Here is a 23,270-nt window from a genome sequence, read left to right on the forward strand (position 1 = left end):
AGCTCCACCAGCCTGGGATTACGGCTGTCCTGGTCTCCACATTCCAGTGCCTGACTGCCTGTTCACACAACCCTATTCAAATGACCTTCTGTGAGCCTCCCATTCTCCCCTGAGTGTGAGTTCTGGTCTGTACTTGCTGCATGATGATCTTTTAGGACCCCATTTACCCTGTGCATGAAACAGGGCTCATTTTTGCCCTTCTGAAAGGATGGGCTAGATCCCAGGTATTTTGGAGGGAATATTAGGTGTAATGAATTCAGTGCCTGTCTCTTCCCCCTGAAGCGGAAAGCTTGGGGACCTTCTCTGCTGGTCAGTACTGGGTTTTCAGTCTGGCACCATGACACTCAGCCCCTGTATGTTTGTTGAAAAAACCAACAAGTTTGGTAAGTTGAGAGGTGCACAAGAATCCAGAGACTTAGGCCCCTCAGAGCAGATATACCTCCCCTGCCATAGTCTGATGACCTAAAAACAACTCAGACACAGGTTTTTACAACTTTTTTAATATATATTTTTATAAACAGGTCACGTGATAAAATAGCACAAGAAACACTTACCAAATATAAGGTTATATCTTCCGCATATACAGGAGAATGAGGTCATTATGTACAATAAGAAAATGATTTCAGGGGTTGGTTGGTTTTGTTTTCCTCTCTCCCCTTAATTTTTCCTCCTACAGTCGTTGGAAATATCACAGCTTCAGTTGCATTAATACTTTGGACAAATGGACAGCTGCCACCTCCTACTAAGGAGCTGAAGAAACTGGCTCCTGATCACTTCAGCCCAGGAGCCTCTTGTGGGCACTCCAGGGGCAGAGAGATCTTTGGGCTGTTGAACTGTTTCTCTGCTTCAATAGCATCTTTCATTGGTTCACTCTTTCTCTCTCTCGAGCCCTGTCTCTCTTTCTAGAAACTGGTTACTCTGTTCCAACCAGATGGGGGCAGGGAATGTCCCAAGATTAGGTGTGGGCACTGTATCTCCTGGGGTTCAAGGTTGGGATGGAAAGGGGTCCCAGCCCCCTCCTCAGCAATTGCCAAGATGTGCCAGCATCCCCTACGACTTCCAAATCTTGGGATCTGACAGAACATGGTCAGAAACCATTAGGGCAGGCAGAAGTTTGGGAAGCTGGGGAGGGGTGGGAGGCAGCTAGAAAGGAGCCCTCCCTCCTCTGGGTGCTAAGGGTGTGCTGGCCACTGGAAGACCAGGGTCACTGGCTGCTGCTGACCCTGAGCCTTGATTGGGGTCCACTTTTCCAGCTTCTACTTGCTAGAGATCTGCCCAGGGGCCTGGGCCCAGCTGGCTACAGGGGCTGCAGTGTAGAACCCACCCAGGACCGCTCCCAAGGCCTGTGGGCCTGAGGATTGCTTCAGCTTGGGGTCACTCAAGGTACAACTACCTCTGGGTTGAGATGGACAGGAGCCGGCTGGGCTAATGTTGATTGTGCCAAGGTCACTGTCACCCATTCTGCCCCCTCTCCCAACCTAATTCAGCCCCAGTCTGGCCAGGGCCTAAGGACTTGTAGGAATGGGGCAAGCAGGGGACTGTCTCACACAGTGCCAAAGAAGAGGGGAGGTGGCTTGGGTCAGGCTGGCATGGGGTGGGGGAAGGGTGGGTGGGACTTGGGCTCCTTGGCGGGCCATGGCTTAGGCGGCGGCCTGTTTCCCCTCGTACCCCCTGGAGGACTCCAGGTGCGGTGCGGTGGAAGATGCAGGCAGCCCATGGGGCTCTTCTGGGCCCCTGTGTCCTGGGAGACCCAGTCCCCCTCAATCCCCCTGGGCCCTGCCCGAGACGGGGGACAGCCGAGAGACAGAGCAGGGTGTGGTGGGAAAGGCGGTAAGGACGGCCGGCTGAGGAGCTTAAAGCGCCCCCAGGAGCAGGCCTGCTCCCCCACCCCCCAGCGGGCGTGCGAGCTATTGATGGGAAGTGGCTGCGGCGGGCGGGGGCGGGCGTGCAGGGCGGGCACGAGGGGCATGCACAAATCCCCGAGCGTGCGTGCGTGCGTGGGGCGGGCCCCGCCCCGCCCCTCCCCTGCCTGGGCGGGGCCAGGAGCGGAGCGGCGGGGCCGCAGGGCGGGGCTTTCCCTCCGTCCGCTCCGCCTCCGCCGCCGGCCGAGGAGGTGCGGGGAGAGTGGGGCTGAGCGGCGCCCTCGGGTCCCCGCCCAGAGCCCGGAGGGTTCCCGCGACGGGGGCGAGGAGACCCCGCGCTACTCGATGACGAGGCAGCGGGGCAGGTGCTGCGAGAAGTACTTGAAGAGTTCGGGGGTGGCCCCGGGGCAGTTAGTCAGCTCCAGCTCCTCCAGCTCCTGCAGCTGCACCAGGCCCGACAGCCCGGTGGTGGTCAGCAGCGGGCATCCTGCGGGGCACCGGGTGGCGGCTGAGTGGCCGGGGCCCGGGGAGGGGGCGATTCGTGGGAGGCGGGGCCAGCCCGAGGTGGGCGGGGCTAGAGCCTGCGGGGCATCGCGGGGTCGCAGCGAGGCGGCCCCAGGTGTGGACCCACACGAGGGACCCCACAGGCTTGGCGGAGGTGGGCCAAGGCGTGCGTGTGTGTCGGGTGGGGTGGGGGCGCGGCGATCACCGTCCAGAAGGGCGGTCGGGGGTAGCCTCACCTGCCAGAGACAGGAGACGCAAACTCCTCATGGCCAGGAGGTGCTTCAGCCCGAAGTCCTGCACCTGGGCGGGAGGGCGGAGCGAGTTAACTATTTCCGCTCGCGCCCGGTAGGAGCCCCACTCCTGGGGTCAGGCCGCTGGCCTGGAGCTGCTGGAGGGGCAGGGAGCGGGGTTCAAAACGGGGGTTTCTCAGCTCCCCACGGAGCCAGGAGGCAGCTGGGGAAGGTCGTTGAGGGCCCCGGGGCTCCGCACGCTCCGTCGGCCGCTGGGTGTGGAGGGATCCCAGACTTCCTTACAGGATCTGAGTGGGCCGGGAGCAGATCAGAGGGCTGTCTGGGCGGGGGCGATCCCCGAGACCCCCACCTCCCCTGCCTACTTCCCAGTCTCCGGAGGCATGGAGGGCCGGTACCTGGCAGCACCATCGCAGGTAGAGGCTGCGGAGGGACGACATGGTGGATAAATAGCTGAGGCCAGTGTCCGTGATGCGTACACACCTGTGGTTGCAACAGAGCGGGACTACTCGCCTTCAAAATATCTTTCCTTGCCCCTCAGCTCCTATCCCTTACTCCTTTCCTGGACTCCCCTGGCATGAACTCACTCCCTGCCCCACTCATAATAGTTCCTTCCTTTCCATAGCCCCACCTCGCCCACGCCACGCCTGCGTTTTGAGGGCCCTGCCCCTCAACCTGCTCCCCACCCTTGCTGCAGCCCCACTCTATTTACAGACCTATTCACTACTCTAGGTGGCCTGCAGAAACGGTTCAGCTGGCCTCGTCTGACCCACCCCCCTCCACGTCCCGGGGGTGGGGGGTGCACACACCTGTCCAGCACCAGCTCCTCCAGGCGGTGCAGGTCGCAGGCCACATACTCCAGCGCCATGTCAGTGATGCGCGGGCACCAAGAGAGGTCGAGGCTGCGCAGCTTGCGCAGGTTCTCAGCCACGAGCTCTACACCGTCATCAGTGACCTTAGAGCAGCCGGAGAGGCTGAGCGCAGTGAGGTTGGGCAGGCTGTGCACCACATTGACCACACCATGGTTGGTGATCTCCCAGCAGGAGAGCAGGCGCAGGGTGTGGGTGCTGTGGCCCTGGCGTGCTGTGAAGTAGGCCAGGGCCGTGTCCGTCACATGGTAGGCCTGCAAGCTCAGCTCAGCCAGGTTGGGCAGCAGCTGCGAGATGGCTGCGATGGCGTCATCTGCCACATTGATGCAGTCACTCACGCTCAGTGACGTGATGCGCGCACTCAGGCTGGACCACAGCCCTGCCTCAGTGAAGTCGTTGCAGCCAGAGAGCTCAAGGCGGACCACACCCTGCATCTGCTCCAGCATCACCTGTAGATCAGCAGGTTTGAGTCAGGAGGCGTGACCTTAAAACTCACCTAGGTTCCCCAGGTGTGTCCCTCCCCTCAGGGCATGGGTAGAAGGAACCCTTTGTGTTAACATACATGGAATTGTGCTCTTGGAAAATTGTGCTCTTATAGCATGTCTGTTACACCTCAACCACACTAAAAGAGGCAGGGCAGCCCTAGCAGGTTTGGCTCAGTGTTTCAAGCAGTGGCCCACAGACTGAAGGCTCCTGAGTTTGATTCTGGTACATACCTTGGTTGCAGGCTCAATCTCCGGCCTGGGTGGGGGTGGGTGAGGGAGGCAACCAATTGATGTGTCTCTCTCACATTGATGTTACTCTCTCCCTTCCACTCTCTCTAAAAAGCAATGGAAAAAATATCCTTGGGTGATGATAAAAAAAAAAAAGGCAGGGTACAGGGGAACTGGGAGCCCCAGGCCTGTTGGAGCAGTTGGAGTTAATCATTTGATGATTAGAGTTCAGGTACCAGGGAAGGGGCCACCTGCACCTCTGCTCTTTGCCCCACTCCCCCCATTACCTCCAGAATCCTCCCTACTGGCATGCAGGGCCTGGGCTCAGAAGGGCCTTACACTTAACTGCTTTTTCGTCGCTGTCATGAAATTCTTAATCATCTTTAAACACTGGACCTGCATTTTCATTTTGGACTGGGTTGCTCAAATTATGTAACTAGTCCTGCTTTTCCCTATCCTAGAAACATGATCCCCCTCAGGGCATTGGCTCAGCCCTCAGCTACATTGCTTCTTGTGTGCCTGAGCTTCCTCTGGGCCCACACCTACTTCTCCTCACCCTCACACCTGCTCTGTTGCTGCTGCCTGGCCCTGCCCCCCTCCCTGTCCCTTCTGAGCCAGCCAGCCAGCAGCAGGACACACCTCCAGGCCAGCATCAGTGATGGTGGAACGCTTGAGGCTCATGGCCTTGACGCCCTTCTTCGACAGGGCGTAGTTATCGATGAACTCACAGATATCCAGGTCTGAGACTCCGACTAGGCAGAAGCCTTCAAAGCCTCGAGCAGCAAAGCCCTGCAGGTTCACGAACTCCTTCTCACCACCAGGCAGCACGTTGTAGAGCTCCTTGGCGTGCAGCACAGGTGTGAGGCCCGCCCAGAACTTTGGCTGGTAGAGCACACGTCGCCAGGCCTTGCACACCTGGGCCAGCACACACTTCTCGCAGGCCGAGAAGTACCAGAAGAGGCCATTGAGGATTTTTTCATCTGTGGCCAGTGGTGGCCGCTCCACTGGGGGCCCAGGTGCTGGGGCTGAGGCTGGTCCACCAAGGGGGATCCCTGCTGGGGGGCACAGGCCCCCAGCCAGGGCAGCCCGGGGCAGCGGGGCAGCCAGGCTGGGTGGTGGAAGAGTGGGTGGGGGCAGTGGTTGGCAGGGGCGGTTCCTGGCAGCGGGTGTGCCCTTGGTGATACTGGCTGCACCCAGACCGTTGGGCTGGCCTGGTAACTTCACCAGGCCATTTCGAGGCAAGCATGGGGGCTTGGGGTCGCCGTCGACTCCGGGGCTGGACATCTTCCTCCGTCGCTCTGCAGATAGGGGCCCGGAGTGAGGAGTGAGTTCCATGCTCTCTCTTGGAGGGCAGGGCAGAGCTGGGCCCCTTCCTGTCCCTGGGCATCCCTTCCCGCAACACTCCTAGAATCACTCAACAGAAAGAATCTAAGTGCAAGCCTCCCTCCTTGACAGAGCAGCAACAGGACAGGGCCAGTCCCTGAGGGCTATTGTGTGTACTAAGCTCAACCTGCACCCACTTGCAGAGCTTTCAACATCTAGGTACAATGGTTCTCATTTTACAAATGAGAGAACAGAGGTGGAGAGAGACAAGACGCTTGCCAGTGGCTGTTCCCTTCACCTTTGCTACTCTGAATGCTCACCATCAGTGTCTGCCAGGCCTGCCTCCGCTGCTCAGGGGCTGCATAACCGAGGAAGGGGATTAGGGCAGCCTCTGGTCCCTCCACTGCGGGGGGCCAGCATGGCTCGCTGGAGTAGTTCTAGTACTCTGAGATTCACACACCAGCCTCTGAGAATCTCAGTGGCTACAGGAGGTTCTGTGGCTCAGAATCTACCCAAAGAAAGGGCAGTTGTCTTCCCAGAATTTACTGTGATGCCAACACAGTGAGCCCTAGATAATACTCTCTTTAATCCTTCATCTAGTTCACTGAGTATGATGCTGTGGTGACTGTAGCCATTGATCAGATGAGGAAACCACGCTGAGGCAGTGTAAATTGCTTGCACAAGGTCATAGCCCGTGGTGAAGCAGAGGCTTGAACCAGAGCTGGCTATGAAAGGCTATGTGAAGGGAGCTCCCTCCAGGTTGGGGCTGAGACCACCCTGGCTCCCCTACTTCAGCATCCAAGTCTGTGAATGGGTGGCAAAGGGCACAGGCCATAGATGGCCCTTGAGAGAAGGAGCAGCGGGGCTCTCGCAGTGACTGTACCCTCTGCTCCACATTCCAGATATCCTGCCTGCCCTACACCGGACATCCAGTGAGGAGGCTGTACACTGTGTTCACCCATATAGTCACATACTCTAGACTGTGGCCTGGGCAAGGCCTTCCCTTCTCCAAGCCTCCTTCACTTAGAAGCCTGGGAGGTGACAATACCTCAGCCAATGGATAGCATGTGCAAAGGGCTAAGCACAGTGCATGGCTTACAACGAGCACTGGGAATGTGACATGGAAATTGCTTCTGAACCCCATGGATTGCTCAAGTGGAAGGGGACAGGAGCCACTGGGAATAAGGGAGGTAAGTGGGCAGTCCAACCCTGCTCTTTCCAGTACCACAGCCTCCAATGCTTTCAAGCCCTGGGCAGGACAACCCTGGCCAGCATTCCATGTATGGAGAGGGTGCACAGACCTGGGACACATGGCCCTCATGACTGCCAACCCAGCTTTGGGCCCAGAAGCCTTCCTCACCTGGCAGCCATGGGCCTCTAGGCTGGAGTCACCCTGGGCCCTCCCTCGAAGAGGCTCCCACACCTTGGCTGGCCCCTTACTGTAGCTCATGACCAGGTAGCTCATAACTTCACACAGGCTGATACATGACATCCATAACATCTGCTGATTACCCACTGGGATAATCATGAATTTCAACCTTACAGCAGCTCTGGGGGATCAGATTGGGAACCTGAGGCCCCAAAGAGTTACAGTTTGCCCACAGTGGCGGAGGTGATCTAACATGAGGGCTGCTCTTAATGTCAGTACAGGAGGAGGGGACCATTGTGGCCAGCAGTGCTTCATGGAGTTAGAGGATGAAGCCCACAAGTGGGCCCCACTCCTCGATCCAAGGGAGCTGATGTCCTGGTAATTCCCTCCTTTGGGCTGCTGGGTGCAGAGAGGCAGCACCAGCGTGAATACCTTCTGTGTCCCCGGAGCAGGGCTCCATGATTTCATCGCTCAGGGCGCGCCGCCCACCCGGCCTTGGCTGCTTCCCACGGATGAGGCGCGGCCGGCTCGGCCCTCGGCGCGCAGCACCATGGACAGCGCCCTGCAGCCGCTATGCGCGTGCTCGGAGGCGATGCCCGGCCGCCGCACCGCGGACAGCGGCTGGTGGTGTGAGGGGGATGGATCCCGCAAACCCAGCTTAGCAGGGAGGGGCCCTGGAGGCGGGGAGGGGGTGCAGGAAAGGGAATGGAAAGACGCCGCCCGGTTCGTCTAAGATCCCAAGGAGGCGGCGGAGGCGGCACCAGAGGAGAAAACTCAAGAGCAGATTTAGGTTGAAAATGCTCCCAGCCAGGGGTGTGCACGTGGAGTGCCTGAGTTGGGGGATGCACGTGGATACCCCGGGCAACTGTGAGGCTCCCTTCCTGTCCCCGACTGGAGCTCACATTGGCAGAGGTCCACAGTCCCATCCCCACCCCGGGGACCTCAGGGCCAAGCTGGTGAAAACAAACTTGCCCCTGGGTGAGAGCATCTGGGAAGGAATGGCTAGGTCTAGGATGATCCTCAGCAGCCAGGGGTGGGTGGGTGTCTGAAGCCTAACTGCCCCTCATCCCACACCCCCATCCCTGGCCAGAGGGTACTGTCCTGCCTGTCAGTCAGCCCTCCCAACCCCTTACCCCCATGTCCTGGATTGATGCTGCCTCCCTACAGAGGTGCCCCTGTTTCTTTTCAACTTTGTCCATGGTCCTGCTGGGTTCCAGCTGCTCCTCACACTCCAGCCTCAGTGACCCAGCCTGAGAACCCCCCCTCTGTAGCTCAAAATTAGAAAGAGCCATACTTTGGCCCAGGGGTCAGGGCTTTGGGAGAAAGGTGAGTTCATGGTCAGAGATGGGTTTTCATGCCAGTTAGGTCTCTGGGGGGCTAGGACAAGGGCCTCTTTGCCTGGCCCAAGCCCCATCAACCCAGCCAGATGAGTTACAGAGCCCCTACCTTCCTGGTACTTGTGACTGCACCCAGTGGGGCTTGGAGTTTCCTACCAGGAGTGGGTAGGGGCAGCTGCCAGTCTGCTGGGGGCTGTCTCCCCATATAGAGATAAATAAAAGAAGCTAATTCTGGGAAAAGAGGCTTTTCAAAAAGATGGCCACACTTGTATTATTATTAGCCTCAGCCCTAGTGGGTTGTTCCTCAGTGTGAAGTAGAATTCCAGGGGAAGTCCCCATGACTTGAGGCTCCTGGGGTCACCCCAAGGAAAGGAGGGAGATGGTGGTCACTACTTTGGTTATCTTGTCCTCATCAGCCTGAGCCAGAACTGGATCAGGATGTTACTTGGGAGAGCCTGTGTTTCCCCAGCAGGCTCATGGTGAAGCATGGTGGCCAGAGTGGACTTAAGGAGCATGGTGGGGTCCTGGGGACTCCTGGGAGGACTCTAGAACTTTGTGACTTCCAAGCTGACAGTCTGCAGATAGCCCTGCTGGGGCTTCATAAGGAGCTGCTCTTTTATAGGTCGTCACTAGGCACTGAGACCCAGTAAGTCTACTTTGCAGCCTCACCTGACACCTCCCCATCTCTTCCTGGGCACATGCTGGTCCTCTGCTTACTCAGTAGGCCTCTGTTCCCCTTAACCCTGCAAGCTGTTTCTCCTCCACTCTTTGGTGTAAGCACCACCCCTGCCTCCCTTGGAGGGATCCCCAGCAACCGAAAAAGCATCTCCAGGGTCTCAGTCATCAGCTGGGTTATCATCACTGTCTACCTGTTGGCCTCTCCCTTTGGCTGGGGGCTCCTTGAGGACAGATGGCACCATGGCTTAGGGGCCTTTCGGTGCTTGCTTGCCGAATGAATAAACAAATGAGGAATGGGAGTCCAGTTAGCAGGGTCATGCAGAAAAGGGTGTGGCTGCCTGGAGCCCATGAGGCTTGACGAAGGGTGGGTTAGGTTAAGAGGAGGGCAGTCGGTGGGGGAGCTGCAACTCAATTCATTAATCCTGGTTGTGACAGAGGTGAGTGCCCGCAGAGGAGGAAGGCCACTGGGGTTGGGTTGGTGCCAGCCTCTGAGAAGACCCCCAAAACCCTGGGGCTTGGGGTGGGCCTTGCAGTTATTCAGACCCTTGGGAAAAATATGACTCATGTCTCCTTTTTGGCTGAGACTCCCCTTGGAAGCTTCAAGGTTAAGGAAGCTGGCTGCCTGTCCCCCATAATCTGGCCAAACTCAAGGAGAAGGGGACAGGCACCATCAGGAGTGAGGGAAGCTAGTGGTCCTGCTCTTCCCAGCACCATGCCCCTCACTGCTGGTCTGAGCCCTTCACACACTGCCTAACCATAGCGGGGAAAGCAAGGCTCAGAGAGTAAATTTTTAGAAGTTGCACAAAGCTGGGACTTGACCCCAAGATCCCCATCTGTCTGACTCCCAAGCCCACCAGGCACAGTGGTTCAGAGGGCAACCCAGGGCCCCCAACCAGCCTGTCACTGGCCAGGTACACCTCCTGTGGCCTCTCCCTGTTCTGCTTCCATATCTGTGCCCTCCCAACTTGGAACCCTGGGCCTGTGGTCTCTCCCACCATTGTCCCTGTCACACCCTTGCTCTCCTTCCAGAGGCTGCAAGCTGCATGTCCACCACTGGGACACTGTCCTTTTGGATTGTTCATTCCCAGGAAATTCTCCACCCCTCATGACCCTCACCTTAGAGGACTCTTCCTCCATCTCTAATGCCCCCATCTGACACAGCCTGCCCTGGATACTGAGAGGCCTGCCCCCAGTAAAACCTGCACCGACTAGTTCTCCCTGCCTGCTGAGGGCCACAAAGCTGGGCAGGGTATGGGTAGCCAGAAAAACTCACATAGATCGATCTGTGGTGGTAACGCCAGGGGCTGGGTGACAACCAAAGCAGCTCGGGATTGGGGGTATGGTGCAGGCTGACACATTCCATGACAAACCCCGTGACTCAGGCACATTCATATCCCTGCCACTTTGCACATGTCCTAGCAGCAGCACTCTCCTCCGCCCCCAGCTTGGAGATGCTTCTGGGGTGCAGGCTGCCCCACCCATGCACCAGGGGCTCTGAGGAGGGAGCACGTGGCCTCAAGAGAGACTGGAGTTCACGCTCCAACAGTCTTTTGGCCAAGCTCTGGGCAGCTCAGCCATGTGAGACTGGGTTCCTTGGGGAGTGGACACTGGGTTCCAGGCCTCATCTAAGCCCCTCTACTCTGAAGGACCTGAGCATCCCAGGGCCTAGGCCTGGGGTGTTTAGTGCCTGCTGCTTTGGGCAGCTGCCTTGATTCCTCCCCTCTTTCCTGCCAAATGGGGGAAGGTGGCCCAAGCCCACCCTCTTTGGCTGTTTTGGTTGAAGCTCCTCCAGTCCACGGGTAGGGAAGATTCTGAGCCACCCACTGACCCCACAGACCTTCCTTCACTGCCACCTCCACTCTTCCCCATGCCAGCCTCTGATACACATCACAAAATACAGACACCAGAGTAGGCCAGCCAAGAAGCTCCTTCTCCTGCCTCTGGGTGAGATGTCTCCCTGGCTTTCACCAGTGCAGGCCTTCCTGGGCCTTGGGCCAGCTGTCTGGAGGGCTCCAGGTCCCCCAACCTCAGGTTCACTTGTTTTCTTCTCATCAGTGGGAGATAAGCTCGCTCAAGTGCCCAGGAAGTGGGTGTGAGCCAGAGGGTGGTGAATGTCCCATGAACCTCTGCAGCATTAGAGGTGCTCATAGGCCTGGCCCAAGGTGAGGGGTGGTTGTTGAGGTGGAGGGAGCCAGATAGTGGAGGCAGCAAGCACGGGGGCAGCGGAGTCTGGGGTCCTGTCGGGCCTGCACAGCTAGCCCTGCACTGGCCGTGTTTATGACTGGGACATGACTTTTTCTCCTCTCCAGACAGCTCTGGCCCAGCCCTGTGGCCACCTCCTGCTGAATCAATGAGTCTCCATCAGGCTTCTGCCCTGGCCTGTGGGACCCCAAACTTTTCAAGGGCCCAAACCAGATCAGGCCTACTGCGCCCAGGCTGCTGTCCAGCAGCCTTCAAAGGAGTCTGGTGGAAGAAGGAGCCCTGTGCCTGCCTGGCACCAGGGAGGCCTGAGCTGAATCTGGTCACTGGGCCCTAGGAGGTGTGGGGTGTGGGGAGTGGCCTGATGGAAGGAGCAGGTGAGGTGGCATCCACCATCTGCTCTCTCCATGGAGGGAAGGCTTCCTGTTTAGAGAAAGGGAGGGGCTGGAGGAGTGGCCACTGGGCCGTGGGCTCCCTAAAGCTCCAATAGCCAGGACTTCTCTCCTTCTGGGGTGATTGGTGTTTGATTCTCCCCACCCACTCGAACTCCAGGCGTGCAGGACCCCTCCCCAGCAAGTCTCAGGGTACCCATTTTCCCTTCTGAGGCTCTCCAGCTTTGGCAGAGACCTGACCCTTCCTCCAGAACCAGGCATGTGCCCAGTCCCCTCCTGTCTCCTCCTTTCTCACTGTGGCAGTCCATACAGACACGGGCAGAAGGTGTCCAGGGGCAGACATGCCCTCAGGCTAGGCATCCACACGGCTCCACCTGGAGTGTAACTGTATCTAACACCTCTCTCAGAGGCCAAGGGGCTCCTGGTACACAGAGCTCAGCAGCTGTCCAGAACCTCACCCAGTCAGGCGAGCTGGGGGCCTGCAACTCCGCTTCCACGGGGACATCGTCAGGTGGCACCGACCCACAGTCTTGGTCCAGGTGCCATGGGGAGTGGGCCTCGATCAGGCCCTCCATTGGGCCAAGGGGCTGTGGGAAGGCCTGACAGGGCCGGACGCCCAGCGGCCAAGGCCAGGGAAGGGGCTGCGGTTACATAAGCCCTCGGGGGTGGCAGAGGCACCGTCTCAAGCCCCCTCCCCGCCCTCTCATTGTGGTCGCCTCGGTGGCGTAGCCTGCCCCCCAGCCCCCACCCCGCAGCCTGTCCGGGAGCACACACCTTACCTCGGCCCGGGCTCCTGGCTCATGCCACGCTGCTCGCCGGGCTTCCTCCAGTCATGGGGAGCCCGGCATAAGCGCCGGCGAAGCGGGAAGGCGGCGGAGGTGCTGGCCTGGCCGGCAGGGCCCGGCCGCACCCCGCGCCCGGTGCCCCGGCCTGGCTGGCCACCTCGGCCGCACCCCGAGAGGGGCTCCCCGGTGGGAGAGGATCGGCGGCCCCAAGCCTCCCACCGGGGAGGCTGAGGCTGTGCCCAGATAAATAAGGCCGCTTTGCAGGGAGCCAGGCGGGCGCCTTCTCCCTCCCCTCGCCCTCCTCCCCGCGCTCCTCCTCCCCCCTCCTCCCTACGCGCCTCCGCGGTCGCCAGCGGCGCGCGCCCCCCCCCCCCCCCGCCCGGCCCTACGCTCCGCGCGCTCGCGCGCTCCCGGCGCTGGGAGCCAATCCCGGTTGGGGAGCCCGCGCAGGAGCGCCGAGGATGCCGGGCCCCGCCCCGTCCCGCCGCGGCCCCGCGCGCTCCCGCCCCGGCGCCCACGGGCACGCGCCAGTTCCGGCCCGCCCCCCGCCCCCACCTTCGCCGCGGGCGCCCTCACAATAACAAACCCGAGCGCGCGACTGCGCGGGGACGGGAGGGAAGGGCAAGAGGAGGGCAAGGGAGGGAGGAGGGGGAGGGCAAGGGAGGGAGGAGGGGGAGGGCAAGGGGGGGAGGAGGGGGAGGGCAGGGCACGAGGCCGGAGAGCGGGCCTGGAGCTAGCTGTGCCTGCTCCGAGCGGTGGGGACCCCAAATCCTGCGGTGCGAAGTAGACTTAGGCGCTGGCGGTTAGCCCAAGGAAGCTTGGTCGGTCCTATGGGGCTCGGGGCCAGCCCCGTGCGTCCTAGGCCTTGCCTGCCACCTGCGGGGGCAAGGACGGTCCCACCCTCACCCTTCTCGCACCTCCGGCGGAGCTGTCAGCCAGTCCCCCTTCAAGGCCCTCACATCTCCAGCGCACCTGCTGGGTGTCTGGCCCAGGACTGCTCCTCACATCCCCTCAGGGCTCAGGAACAAGTGATCAACAGATCATTTCAGAGAGTACCCATCTGAGTGCAATGAAAGTTGAAGAGGGCCACGTGATGGTGACCCCTCCAGGATGGTGGTGGCAGGGCTCCTGAGGACATGGCACTAGAGCTGAGACTCCAAGGGTGAGATGGTGACGTGGTCCAGGAACCGGTTTGCAAAGGTTCTAAGGTCTTAAGGAGTAGACTGGAAGCTGGATGGTGGCTGCTTTGTAGGGACCAGGTTGGGGGAGAGGGTGGAGGAGGTGTGATGTGGCAGGTAGGTGTGGAGGGCTGTCTGGGCCACTGGAGATGCTAGTCCTCCCAGCAGGGTCTGAGAGGACGACAAAGGCTAATAGCGTCTATCCTGAGGTCTCCTGGGAGCAGAGCCAGTGGAGGGACCAGGTGTGGCAAGAACAGAGTAGGGTCTTTGGTCAGGAAAAGAGCCTCAGGGCTGGGAGGGAGGCTCCCTGAGAGAGTGTCTTCACAGAAATGAAGCCAGCTGCTGTTTCGTGTTTGCAGCGTTATGACTGAAAGCAGGACCTAGTGAAGAAAGGGGCGGCAGGAGGGGGAGCCAGGCTGGCTGGACCCTGGCTGGTTTGAGGGCAGGTGCTATTCTTGCTGTGTGTGGGACACTGGCTTGGGTGAAGGCACCTCTCTGGTGTGACAGGGACTGAAGACTCAGTCTTGTCCCTGTGCTGACATGAATCGGAGGAGGAGGCTTGGCGTGGGCAGGATGGGATGCGTGAAGACATTTTGAGTGACTAAAAAAAGAGTTGTCCAACCCATCCAGTCACCTACGGCGTTCAAGTCTGGCAGGCTGGTCTTCCAGCTTAGCCTCCACCCCGTGTGCACAGGCGCAGGCTGGTGTGGACCCCAATGTGGATGTCCTTACTGGCAGATAGGGTTTCATCTCATGCCCCTCAGAAGGCGTCAGGGAGTCAGGCAGAGAGCAGACTGTGCCTTCAAAGGGGAGAAGTCTGCCTGCCTTGGAAGAATCTCAGTGAAGAGCAGTTTCTTAGAGGGATGTGAAATACTGCTGTGGAAGGCCTGCCTCCTGAACACCTGTGGACGGCTTGCCTCTCTACCTCTGTCACCCCTCCTTGTGCCAGGTGTCTCTCTCCTCAATGGCTGATGGCACCTACCTCCTCACTGGTCTAACCCTGCTGCCCTCCACCTGTTCTTCCCATGGTGCAGAGGGATCGCTTTTTAGTGTAAATATGGTCCCCATCCACCCAGGGCTCTTCCCTGCAGCCTATGAAGCCCTGAGACTCCAGGACTGCCAGCCCACAGCCTTACCCCTTATTCTTGGAGCTTCTGCTACATTGGCCTTTCTCCAGGGCCAGGAGGGTACTAGGTCCCTCACCTAGAGTATCACCTCACCTGGAGTACTCCTCACCCAGAGCCTCACCTCACTTGGTGCACCCCTAACCTGGAGCACCTTTCACCTGGAGCATCCCTCCCCTATCTTGATGCCTGGGCACAAAGGAATGTCCCCAGTCCAGGCTGCTGGGGGATTCCAGCTCTGGAGTCAAGGGGATTGAAGACCAAAGGCTGTGGGCACATCCTGCCCTGAGACCTTGGGGCTCAGAGAGAGAGAGCCACTGTCACATCAGGGAATGGGGATGCCTACAATGGGATCACCCCTTGTGGCTCTCAAGGCCTGGGGCAGTGGCTCTGAAACACCTTGAGGCTCCTCACAGGAGGTCATCAGGCTTTTCCTTGGGGGGCTCTGGAGTGGTATGTGTTCCCTGAAGCCATCTGCCTAGACCAAATACTCCCTCCCTGAGTGGGGCCTGAGGCAAGTACTTCCCCTCCTGGGAAATGGGTCTGGGGTCCCAGAGGTTACCCTGAAGGTCCTAGCAGAGCATAGGCGGTGAGTGCCTCATGCCCGATAGTGATTAAGCTGGCTCTGAAGCCTCCTGCTATGGAGCTATGAGATGGACACTGTGCCCCTCACTACCTCAGGTCTCACCCAGAGGCAGGGGTCCTTGTAGGACGGGTAGGCCATGGATGTGTTTGGTTGTCCTTGACACTCTATAGCCAGAATGGAAACCCACAGGAATGAGAACCTCTCAGCCTGGAGTGGCCATGGTGGCCATGGGTGGACAACCGCAGGTGGTGGGTCTCTCTGCTGCCTTCTAGTTTCTACTCCCTGCCTTCTCTCCTCCTGGGACCCAGGCCCCACCTATCAGAAGCGGGGAGGGAGGGGCAGTAACCAGGGCTGAGGATGACTCAGGGCCTAGCTGTCTCCAAGGCAACCCTGTCGCCTAGCAATGGCAGTCTCCTGGTAACTGTCGTTTCCTAGCAATGGGATATTTTCCCAGTCCTGGCTGGAATCTGGCAGTTATTTTTAGCTCAGCTGCAAATCAGTCGCAATTGCATTTTTGGCTCCTGGAGAAGATGCAAGGTGTGTGTGTGTGTATTTCTTGTCAAAGGAAGGAAAATATTCCAGCTACAGGAAACTTGCCTCATGTCCCAAGGTGCAGGCTCATCATAGATGGCAAGGCCAGGTTCAGTCTGAGGTGGGGATGGGGAAGTGGGGTGCAGGTGAAGGGGAGCCAGAGGTTTCACAGGCTGCTTGGAAGAGTTAGCAGATATGACCATATCCCTGATGGGGTCTCTGGGAGGGCTGGTCAGTTCAGCACCCTGTGGGGCTCCCTAGTTCAGGCTGGGCAGGGGTGATCTGGGCCCAAGTTCATGGCACCATCAGAGCACATCACTGAGTGGCTCAGGTTCTGGCAGGCTCCTGGTACCCCCTGGCCCTCAGCTGTGGAAACTGTCCCTGCTGTCCCCAGGAGTGCAGGTGGTTCTGGCTGCAGGGGTCTGGATGGCCATACGTTCAGCTGGTGACATGGGTAGGGCTGGCCTCTGCTAGGCCAACATCTCTCCCTCTTCCCTGCTTTTGCAGAAGTGGGAGCCCAGGTGGGAGGTCTTGGGCAAGTGGAAAGCTTGACCCCTCTCCCTGGGCTTCCTCACCATTTCCACAGGGCTCTGTTCACTGTCCCCAAACTCTCCCCTGGCTGATGGGCTTGGGGCTGGCCCTGCCTGCCTCCCACTGGCCACCTTCCTGGTTCCTAGTTTGCTTTGAGCTCTATCCTGGCCTTGGGACCCTTGCCCTCTGTTCCCTGGACTTGGGATCCTCTTCTCTGGCTTTCGTATTGCTCACCCAAGCCCCCAACCAGACCAGACCCTGCCTTGCTCCTTGCCTGTGTTCCTAGCACTGCAGGCTTCTTGGCAGTGCCCTTCACCCTGTGGGGTTGCCTCCCCTGCTGGAGGTCAGTGCCATCTTTTCCAGGCACTGTTCGGGGCAGGGCTCACCTCAGACACTGCTCCTTGTCCCAGCATCAGCTCCAGCCTGTTACCAAGACCTAGGTTTTACGTGGGAATGGAGAAAGACCGTTTTTGGAGATTCAGGGCTGGGTGATGCAAAGGAGGCCCCAAACTGAGCATAGATATCAGGGGATTTGCCTGAGGTTTGGGATATCATTCATCCATTCACTCACTCTTTCACTCATTGGTGCGCACACTCCTTCTCCAGGTGTTTATTGAGCACCTGCGGTGAGTTTGGTCCTGCATGCACAGGCAATCAAGGCCAGACATGCCTCTGGGTTCCCAGTCCCATGGGAAGCAGATCTCCCATGGCGAACAACACCCAAATGCTTTCCCGGGTGGGGCCAGGAGCTGTGAGACGGGTGGCTCCTGTCCAGGTCTTCTGTGGGTTACATCATCACCTGGCCCTCCAAAGAAGAGACTGGGGCAGGAGCAGGGGCAGGGGAAGCCTGGTGAAGATAAGGCTCAGGGCTAGGTGTGTACCCCTTCTGGACTAGGTTGCCTGTCAGGAACCCCTCCCTGGAACCCACAGATACTGACCCATTGTCTGGGAGGAGGATTGGGGTGGGGAGTCAGGGGCCCTAGGCTGGCTGGGGTGGGCCTGAGCCTGTTTCTTCATACTGCCACCAGAGGGCACCTCTAGCACACTCTCTGCCTCAGAGGCCTGGGCAGGACTGGCCAATGCCTTAGGGACCAGCCCTAAGTGGACCCGTGGCCCTGGCAAGGGCAGCGTAGAAGCTGACTTGGTGCCCTCTCCCTTCCTTCTACAGCACCTCTTCTGCCTTATAGTGCCCAGCCCCATGCCCTGACTACCCCTTTTTATTTTTAATTATGTAAAATACACATAACGTAAAACTTAACCATCTTAACCATTTTTAGGTGTACAGTTCAGTTGTGTTTAAGTACATTCATATTTGTAATGGAGCCATCACCACCATCCATCTCCAGGATGTTTCATCTTCCCAAACTAAAACTCTGTCCCTGTTAGGCACTAACTCCCCACCCCCTTTCTCTAAGCCCTGGCTCCCACCATTCTACTTTGTTTCTATGAATTAGGAACTTCCCAGATGCGGAACCATACAGTATTTGTCCTTTTGTGACTGCTTTACTTCACTGAGCATAATGTCCTCAAGGCCTCTCTGAGCTGATGGGGGGCAGGGGGTCCTGGCTTTTGAGAGCCCTGTCCACTTGGCCCCCACATCAGGGCCTTTGCCCAGGCCTGGAATCTCTCCAGTCCCAACTGGCCAGCAACTCCCCCAGACCCTCTCTTTAGGGGAAATCCTGGCTGTGGGAAATCTCTGTGCCCCAGGCCCCCACTCCGCTCATTTCATTTTGAAGAGTGGGCCTCATTTCAGGGTCCCATGTCAGGACCTCCTGGGGCCTGATTCTGTGGCTCAGGATTACTTCTTGGCTCCTGCAATAGGTGCCCGCAGTCCAAGCACCAGGCTGCACCTCTCTTGGGTATTTGCAGCCTCCTTAGGTTGGTTGGGCCAGGTTGGGTCCGGATGGGGGCTTAGAGCCCAGGTCTCAATCTTGGAAAGGGCTGCCGGTGATGAGCCTCGCCCTCCTCCGGTTCCAGTGGGCACCAAACCCACCCCCACCCTGGCCAAGGGCTCAGAAGAGAGCAGGCCAACCCCGACGGCGTGAACAAAGCCCGGGGGCGGGGGAACCTCGAGGGGGCGACACAGAGCTCGCAGAGCTAGGAGCCCACTCCCCCTGTGCCGCAGGCAGCGGGATTGTTCTCTCGTCCCCGTGAGTGCGCTGTGATTGGCGGAAAGTTCCAGGACCGCGCGGAGACGGGCCGCCCGCCTCCCGCAACTCGGGCCCCCGCAGGGCCCTGGCGGCAAAGCGCGTAGGGCTGTGTGTATGGGGGGGGGGGGGGCGCTCGGCAGCGGCCGGTGACCCCGGCTGCTCCCGCCGCCCCGTCCCCGCGTCACGCCGACCCCTGCGCTGCTCTGCGGGCTCGGCTGCGGCCCCGCCGGCTTCTTGCAGCACCGCTGCGGCTGGAGGGGCAGGTGCGACCCCCGTGGGGAGCCCTCCGGGGCTGTGCTCTTCCTAGGAGGGGCCTGCGGGAGGGCATAGCCCCCCCTTTGTGTTTGGGGCGGGGGCGCTCCTTCCCCGCGATGAATCCCTGCCCTCCCTTCGGAGTGCAGAGGCCTCCAGGCCTCAGTTTCCTTCCGCACAGAGTGGACGCAGCTGCGTGGCTGCGGGAGGGGCTGCGCTGGGCGGGGGCGCGGGGCGCTCGTCTCAGTCCCGCGCGTCTGTCCTCAGCGGCCTGACCGAGGAGCCGGGCGGCGTGCGGGAGCCGGCCCGGGCCCGTGCGGGGGCGGGATCGGGTGGCTATGCCCGCCCGCAGCGCTGCGCCTCACCCTGCGCGGCTCCGGCTGCGGCGCGCGGCCCCGCATCGCCCGCCGGCGGCCCGTGAGCCCCTTCGCGGGCGTGCGGGTCCTCGCTGAGCTGCTGCGGGCTGAGGGCCCGGGAGCCGGGCCGGTGCGTGCGCTGGGGGCCTCTTCCTGCAGGCCCCTCCACACCGCGCGGTCAGTCGCCGCGTGGCCTCCTTCCGCCTCGAGCTGCGCGAGGACGCGCCCAGAGCTGCCCCCGCAGGCCCACAGCCTGGGCGCGGACGGTGAGTGCGGGTCTGGGTGGGAGTCCGCGAAATCGCACCCGACCGCGCGGGGTGGGAGATTCCTGCGGTCCCCACCACACAGGGAGAAACTGAGGCGCTTTCAGAGGCCACACAGCTAGAGCAGCGCCAGAGCGAGTCAGAGGGGGGCGGGCAATGACCCATCCGAGAGAGCCTGCAGGGGGCAGGATGGGGGGAAGGGGAGGCCAGGCGGAGCAGCCCAGGTCCCTGGCCCCTAAGGAGCTGGGGATGACGGGAACGCGATCAAAACCTCCGGCCAAAGCTGTCCAGGCCTCTTCTGGCTCAGCGGCGACCTCCCTCCCCTCCCCCAGTCCAATAAAACAGAAGTCCAGTGTGAGCCGGTCCCCATGGAGATGCCCCACCTCCCTGCAGGGCAGCAGGCTTAGCTCTTTGCTTTCCTGGAGCTTAGAGCTTGACCCCATAGTGGGTGGAGGGTCTCTGTTCTGCCTCCTGGCTCCTGCCAGAGACTCCAGAGCCCACTATACCATCCTGCTGCCCCCTTCCCCCTGGCTGGTGTCTCTGGGCCCAGGAGGCAGCTCTGGGAGGCCACAGGGGTTACTGCATATGCAGGTGGGGTGTGCTGGGCACAACCCTCAGGCACGTGTATGCATGTGTGTGGGGTGCATGCATGAGCCTGCAAGCATCATCCCAAATGCAGGGGGTCTTCAGGGTTTGTACACACGTGCTCCCTGGGACCCCAACTGTCTAATGGCCCTGAGCAGGTGTCTGGTCACTTTGCTCTCTCCCTCTTGCCTTTGGCTGGTGAGGGGAGGCCTTGGGTGGTCCAGAAGAGGGCAGGGCCTACACTGACCATCTCCCCTGCATGCCAGGGGCCTGCAGGCCCTGTAGTGACACCAAGTTCCTCCTGTCCTTGTGCACTAGCGACTTTGGTGAGAGTCCCTGCCATGCCGGTTGGGGGAGGAGGGGAAGCCTGGGGCTTCCTCTGCCCTATATGCCAGCCACTGGCCAATGTGTCTCCCTGTGGTGAACCATGGGACCATCCACAGAATTGCCCGCAGCACAGAGCTGCAGGAGCCTGTTATCACTGTGGCAGCTGCCCGTGTCCTCTGCCAGAAACTGCCCCTGTTCTAGGTGGGGGGCTTTGGGGGCCGGATCCAGGCCTCCATTCGCACCCTGCTGCGCTGTGGTATCCGCCCTGACCCTGGCACTTTCCTCTTCATGGGCTGGAGCCATTTTGGTGAGGCCTGGCTTGGCTGTGTACCCCGCTTCTAGGAATTCAGCCATGCCTATGCAGCTGCCCATGCCAACCACCTCTACCCCTGCGAGCTGGCGCTGGGCTGAGGGGTCTAGGAGTGGGGCTATGGAGACAGCCCAGGAGGAGGGTGGGTGGGGAGGGGGAGGCCTCCAAAGGGCATCACAGTACCACCTCCTTCTGAGGGAATAGCAAGAACACTAATGTCACTAGTCAGCGTAGGTTGAGTGCCTTGTACCTGAGCCCAGCCTACTTTACACTTCAGAAGACTGAGGGCAGTGGTGTCTTGTATAAGGCCACCCAGCCAGTGAGTGGGACAGTGGCCCATGCCCATGCCCTGGAGAGGGGATGCTGCTGGGTGTGTTTGTGCATGGACTCTCCACTCACATGAGCCTCGGCTCCGCTGCTCCTACCCCCAACATCAGGTGCTTCCAAGGCTCAGAGTGGGAGTGGAAAAGGGGCCATAACTCCCAAGGTCTGAGGCAGGTTGTGTCCCTTGTGGGGCCAGGAAGGTCAACATCACTCCCAGCCTGGGAGGAAAGGGGCTGCAATCTGGCTGGGTGCTAACTTCCCTCTGTGGTTCCCTGAGAGCCCGGCAGAGCCATCCTGGCCCCATCCCGCCCTCAGGGAAGAATGGGTCCCTCTGTCCCTAGGCCCCTGCAATGGGCTGAGCATCCTGATGTGGTGCAGAGCCCATGGGGTGTGGGGTCTCCCTTATGGGGTCCTGCTTGTTGCTGTTTCTGGTAGGTGGGTGCACACAATGGGGTTTCTAAGGAACATTTCCTGCCACTCACCCCATTGTTGTTGGCCCCCACCCCGCTCCTGTCTTTCTCCAGCTTCAACCACAGAATGGGTCAGCAATTCTGGACTAAGCTGGCAGCCTGAGGCTAAAAGCCCCCCCTCCCCCGGGTGCGGGGGCTTCTGAACCCTGAATGAGCTCACTTTGCTCACCTCAACCCTATTGTTGAAGTCTGGGAAGATGCCTGGGCTGAACCCTAGAAACAGCTTCCCATCCTCACCTGCCGTCCTTGCTGGGGAAGAGCCCAAGAGTGTGGGCAGGAGCCAGGGGTCCTGCCATCTTTCAGACAGGAACTGAGTCTGGGAGAGGCACAAGGCTGTGCAGGGTCCATACACAGGACCCCTTTCTCTAGATTCGGTGGACACTGAACTTTCCATGGAGAGGCTGTCTGGAAGCTGCGTGTGCATGGGGGGCCGGTCTTTTTACTCACTGTGGGGTTCATGAGAATTATGGGGTGGGGGGAGTACAGCCCCCCTGGAAGGTAGGCCTCATGGGGCTTCCTCCCACCTCTTCTCTTCCTCCCCTCCTGAGGCTTCTTAACCACTTCTCACTTCCCCAAGCTCATGGCTTTAAATACCATCAATGTTGCCCGAGCCAGTTTTGCTCAGTGGTTAGAGCATCAGCTCTCAGACTGAAGGGTCCCAGGTTCGATTCCAGCCAAGGGCACATTCCTCGGTTGCAGCCTCAATCCCTGGCCCTGGGCTGTTTGAGTGTGGGAGACAACCAATCAATGTATCTTTCTCACATCGATGCCCCCCCCCTTTCTGAAAAGCAATGGAAAAAATATCCTTGGGTGAAAATTAACAATAAATAAATAAATACAATCAGTGTGCCGATGAACCCCTACATTTTGGTCTCCATCTTGGACCTCTCTCATGGACTGCAGACCTAGCATCTGGTTAGCTCCCCTCCCCAACCAGGGAGTATCTCAGCAAAGACCAGAGGAGGAGGGAGTGAGGGTGCCCGGACTGGTCCCCTCCTCCCTGTCTTGGGGAGGCCCCAAGGAGGACTCTCCCGCAAGGCTGAGCAGCACCCTCACCCTTGGCCCTGCCCTGATTCTTGGGCCAGCTCCCCACAGCTTCTTGTTTGGAAGGAGGCCCTGGCCACATCCAGTGGTGACTGGACTGCCTCTGACCACCTGTCCACGAAAATGGGCAGCTGCTCTGGAGCGGACCCTAGACTGGACACTGGCAACTACCCCCCTGCCCCAGAAACATGCCTGAGGCCCCCCCACACACACTGGCTGCAACCAGCCCTCCTCTCATAGGTGCACAAAGAGCAGGAGTGGGTGTGGCTAACGGCCACTGGGGCCCTGGAAGTGTTGCGCCAGGGACATTGCCTGCCCTGGAGGAAATGGTCAAAGGGAACCAGTGTGGGTGAGCTTGCAGGCTGGCGCTATGGAAGCTGGCCTTTGGGGCACCTGTGGAACACTTCAGGGTGTGAACATTCACATGGATACACACGGCTGCCCAGTGCTCAAAGGCTGAGGAGCAGAGTGCCAGATGTGAACCAGAGAGAGCTGGGTGTGGATGCTTGGGAGGCCAATTAGATGCATGTATTTAGTCAACAAGCTTTTACTGAGTGCCTTCTAGGTGCTGGTGCTGCTGTAGGCACTGGGAATTATGCAAGGAAAGAGGCAAGGGCTGTGTAAGACTTCTCCAGCCTAGAGCCTAGGGCACACCCTTCCTTTCTGGGGAGGGCACAGTGACAACCCCAAGGAGACAGTGTTCTCTGGGCCATGTAGAGCTGGCCCTCCTCCCCAAGGGTCAGCTCTTCGGAGTAGGGCATCTCAGTTTCTTCCCACTCAGGGACACCTTTCTTTCAGGACTGGTGGCAGCTGGGGCCCAGTACTGGCAAACACATCAGGCACTCTGCATTTGGGAGGTGGGGACAAGGGTCTTGGGTGTGGGCAGTGTTCTGAAGCAGGCTGCATCCCTGCTGGGGCTTCTGACTAGGGCTGTGGATGGCTGAGGAGCCAGGCCAGGTC

The 23,270-nt window shown here is 59.6% G+C and overlaps 2 protein-coding genes across 5 annotated transcripts; one reads left to right on the plus strand and one right to left on the minus strand.

The window, feature by feature from the left end:
- Positions 1 to 489: 489 nt before the first annotated feature.
- FBXL16 (F-box and leucine rich repeat protein 16) lies at positions 490 to 12,599 on the minus strand. 4 transcript variants are annotated; one of them, XM_081133861.1, is made up of 7 exons: positions 12,274 to 12,575; positions 11,953 to 12,093; positions 4,836 to 5,494; positions 3,424 to 3,932; positions 3,013 to 3,097; positions 2,603 to 2,666; positions 496 to 2,349 (listed from the first exon to the last, which is right to left on the minus strand). In XM_081133861.1, the coding sequence occupies exons 3-7, from the start codon at positions 5,478 to 5,480 to the stop codon at positions 2,201 to 2,203; spliced, it is 1,452 nt and encodes a 483-aa protein (XP_080989987.1). In that variant the 5' UTR covers positions 5,481 to 5,494; positions 11,953 to 12,093; positions 12,274 to 12,575; the 3' UTR covers positions 496 to 2,200. The 4 variants fall into 4 exon arrangements, with proteins under 4 accessions (XP_080989985.1, XP_080989987.1, XP_080989986.1 ...); XM_081133860.1 differs by having other exon boundaries at positions 12,269 to 12,575; XM_081133859.1 differs by lacking the exon at positions 11,953 to 12,093 and having other exon boundaries at positions 490 to 2,349; positions 12,274 to 12,599.
- On the plus strand, positions 6,610 to 20,573 carry METRN (meteorin, glial cell differentiation regulator; the record flags this gene model as incomplete). The annotated part of the gene is given in 10 exon segments (XM_081131712.1): positions 6,610 to 6,709; positions 7,341 to 7,517; positions 18,984 to 19,108; positions 19,110 to 19,135; positions 19,137 to 19,211; positions 19,213 to 19,253; positions 20,102 to 20,161; positions 20,257 to 20,360; positions 20,364 to 20,501; positions 20,505 to 20,573. Coding segments are annotated over 10 exon segments (915 nt in total).
- Positions 20,574 to 23,270: the final 2,697 nt, after the last annotated feature.

The sequence above is a fragment of the Miniopterus schreibersii genome (assembly GCF_964146895.1).
Source record: "Miniopterus schreibersii genome assembly, chromosome: 3".
Classification (NCBI taxonomy): domain Eukaryota; kingdom Metazoa; phylum Chordata; class Mammalia; order Chiroptera; family Miniopteridae; genus Miniopterus; species Miniopterus schreibersii.

Excerpts from the sequence above, each read along its gene's own strand:
- FBXL16 (XM_081133859.1), bottom strand. The coding sequence starts at position 5,480 with ATGTCCAGCCCCGGAGTCGACGGCGACCCCAAGCCCCCATGCTTGCCT. Across the intron at positions 3,933-4,835 it reads TCACTGATGCTGGCCTGGAG|GTGATGCTGGAGCAGATGCA; the intron begins GTGTGTCCTGCT and ends GCTGATCTACAG. Across the intron at positions 2,350-2,602 it reads GCGTCTCCTGTCTCTGGCAG|GATGCCCGCTGCTGACCACC; the intron begins GTGAGGCTACCC and ends GGTGCCCCGCAG.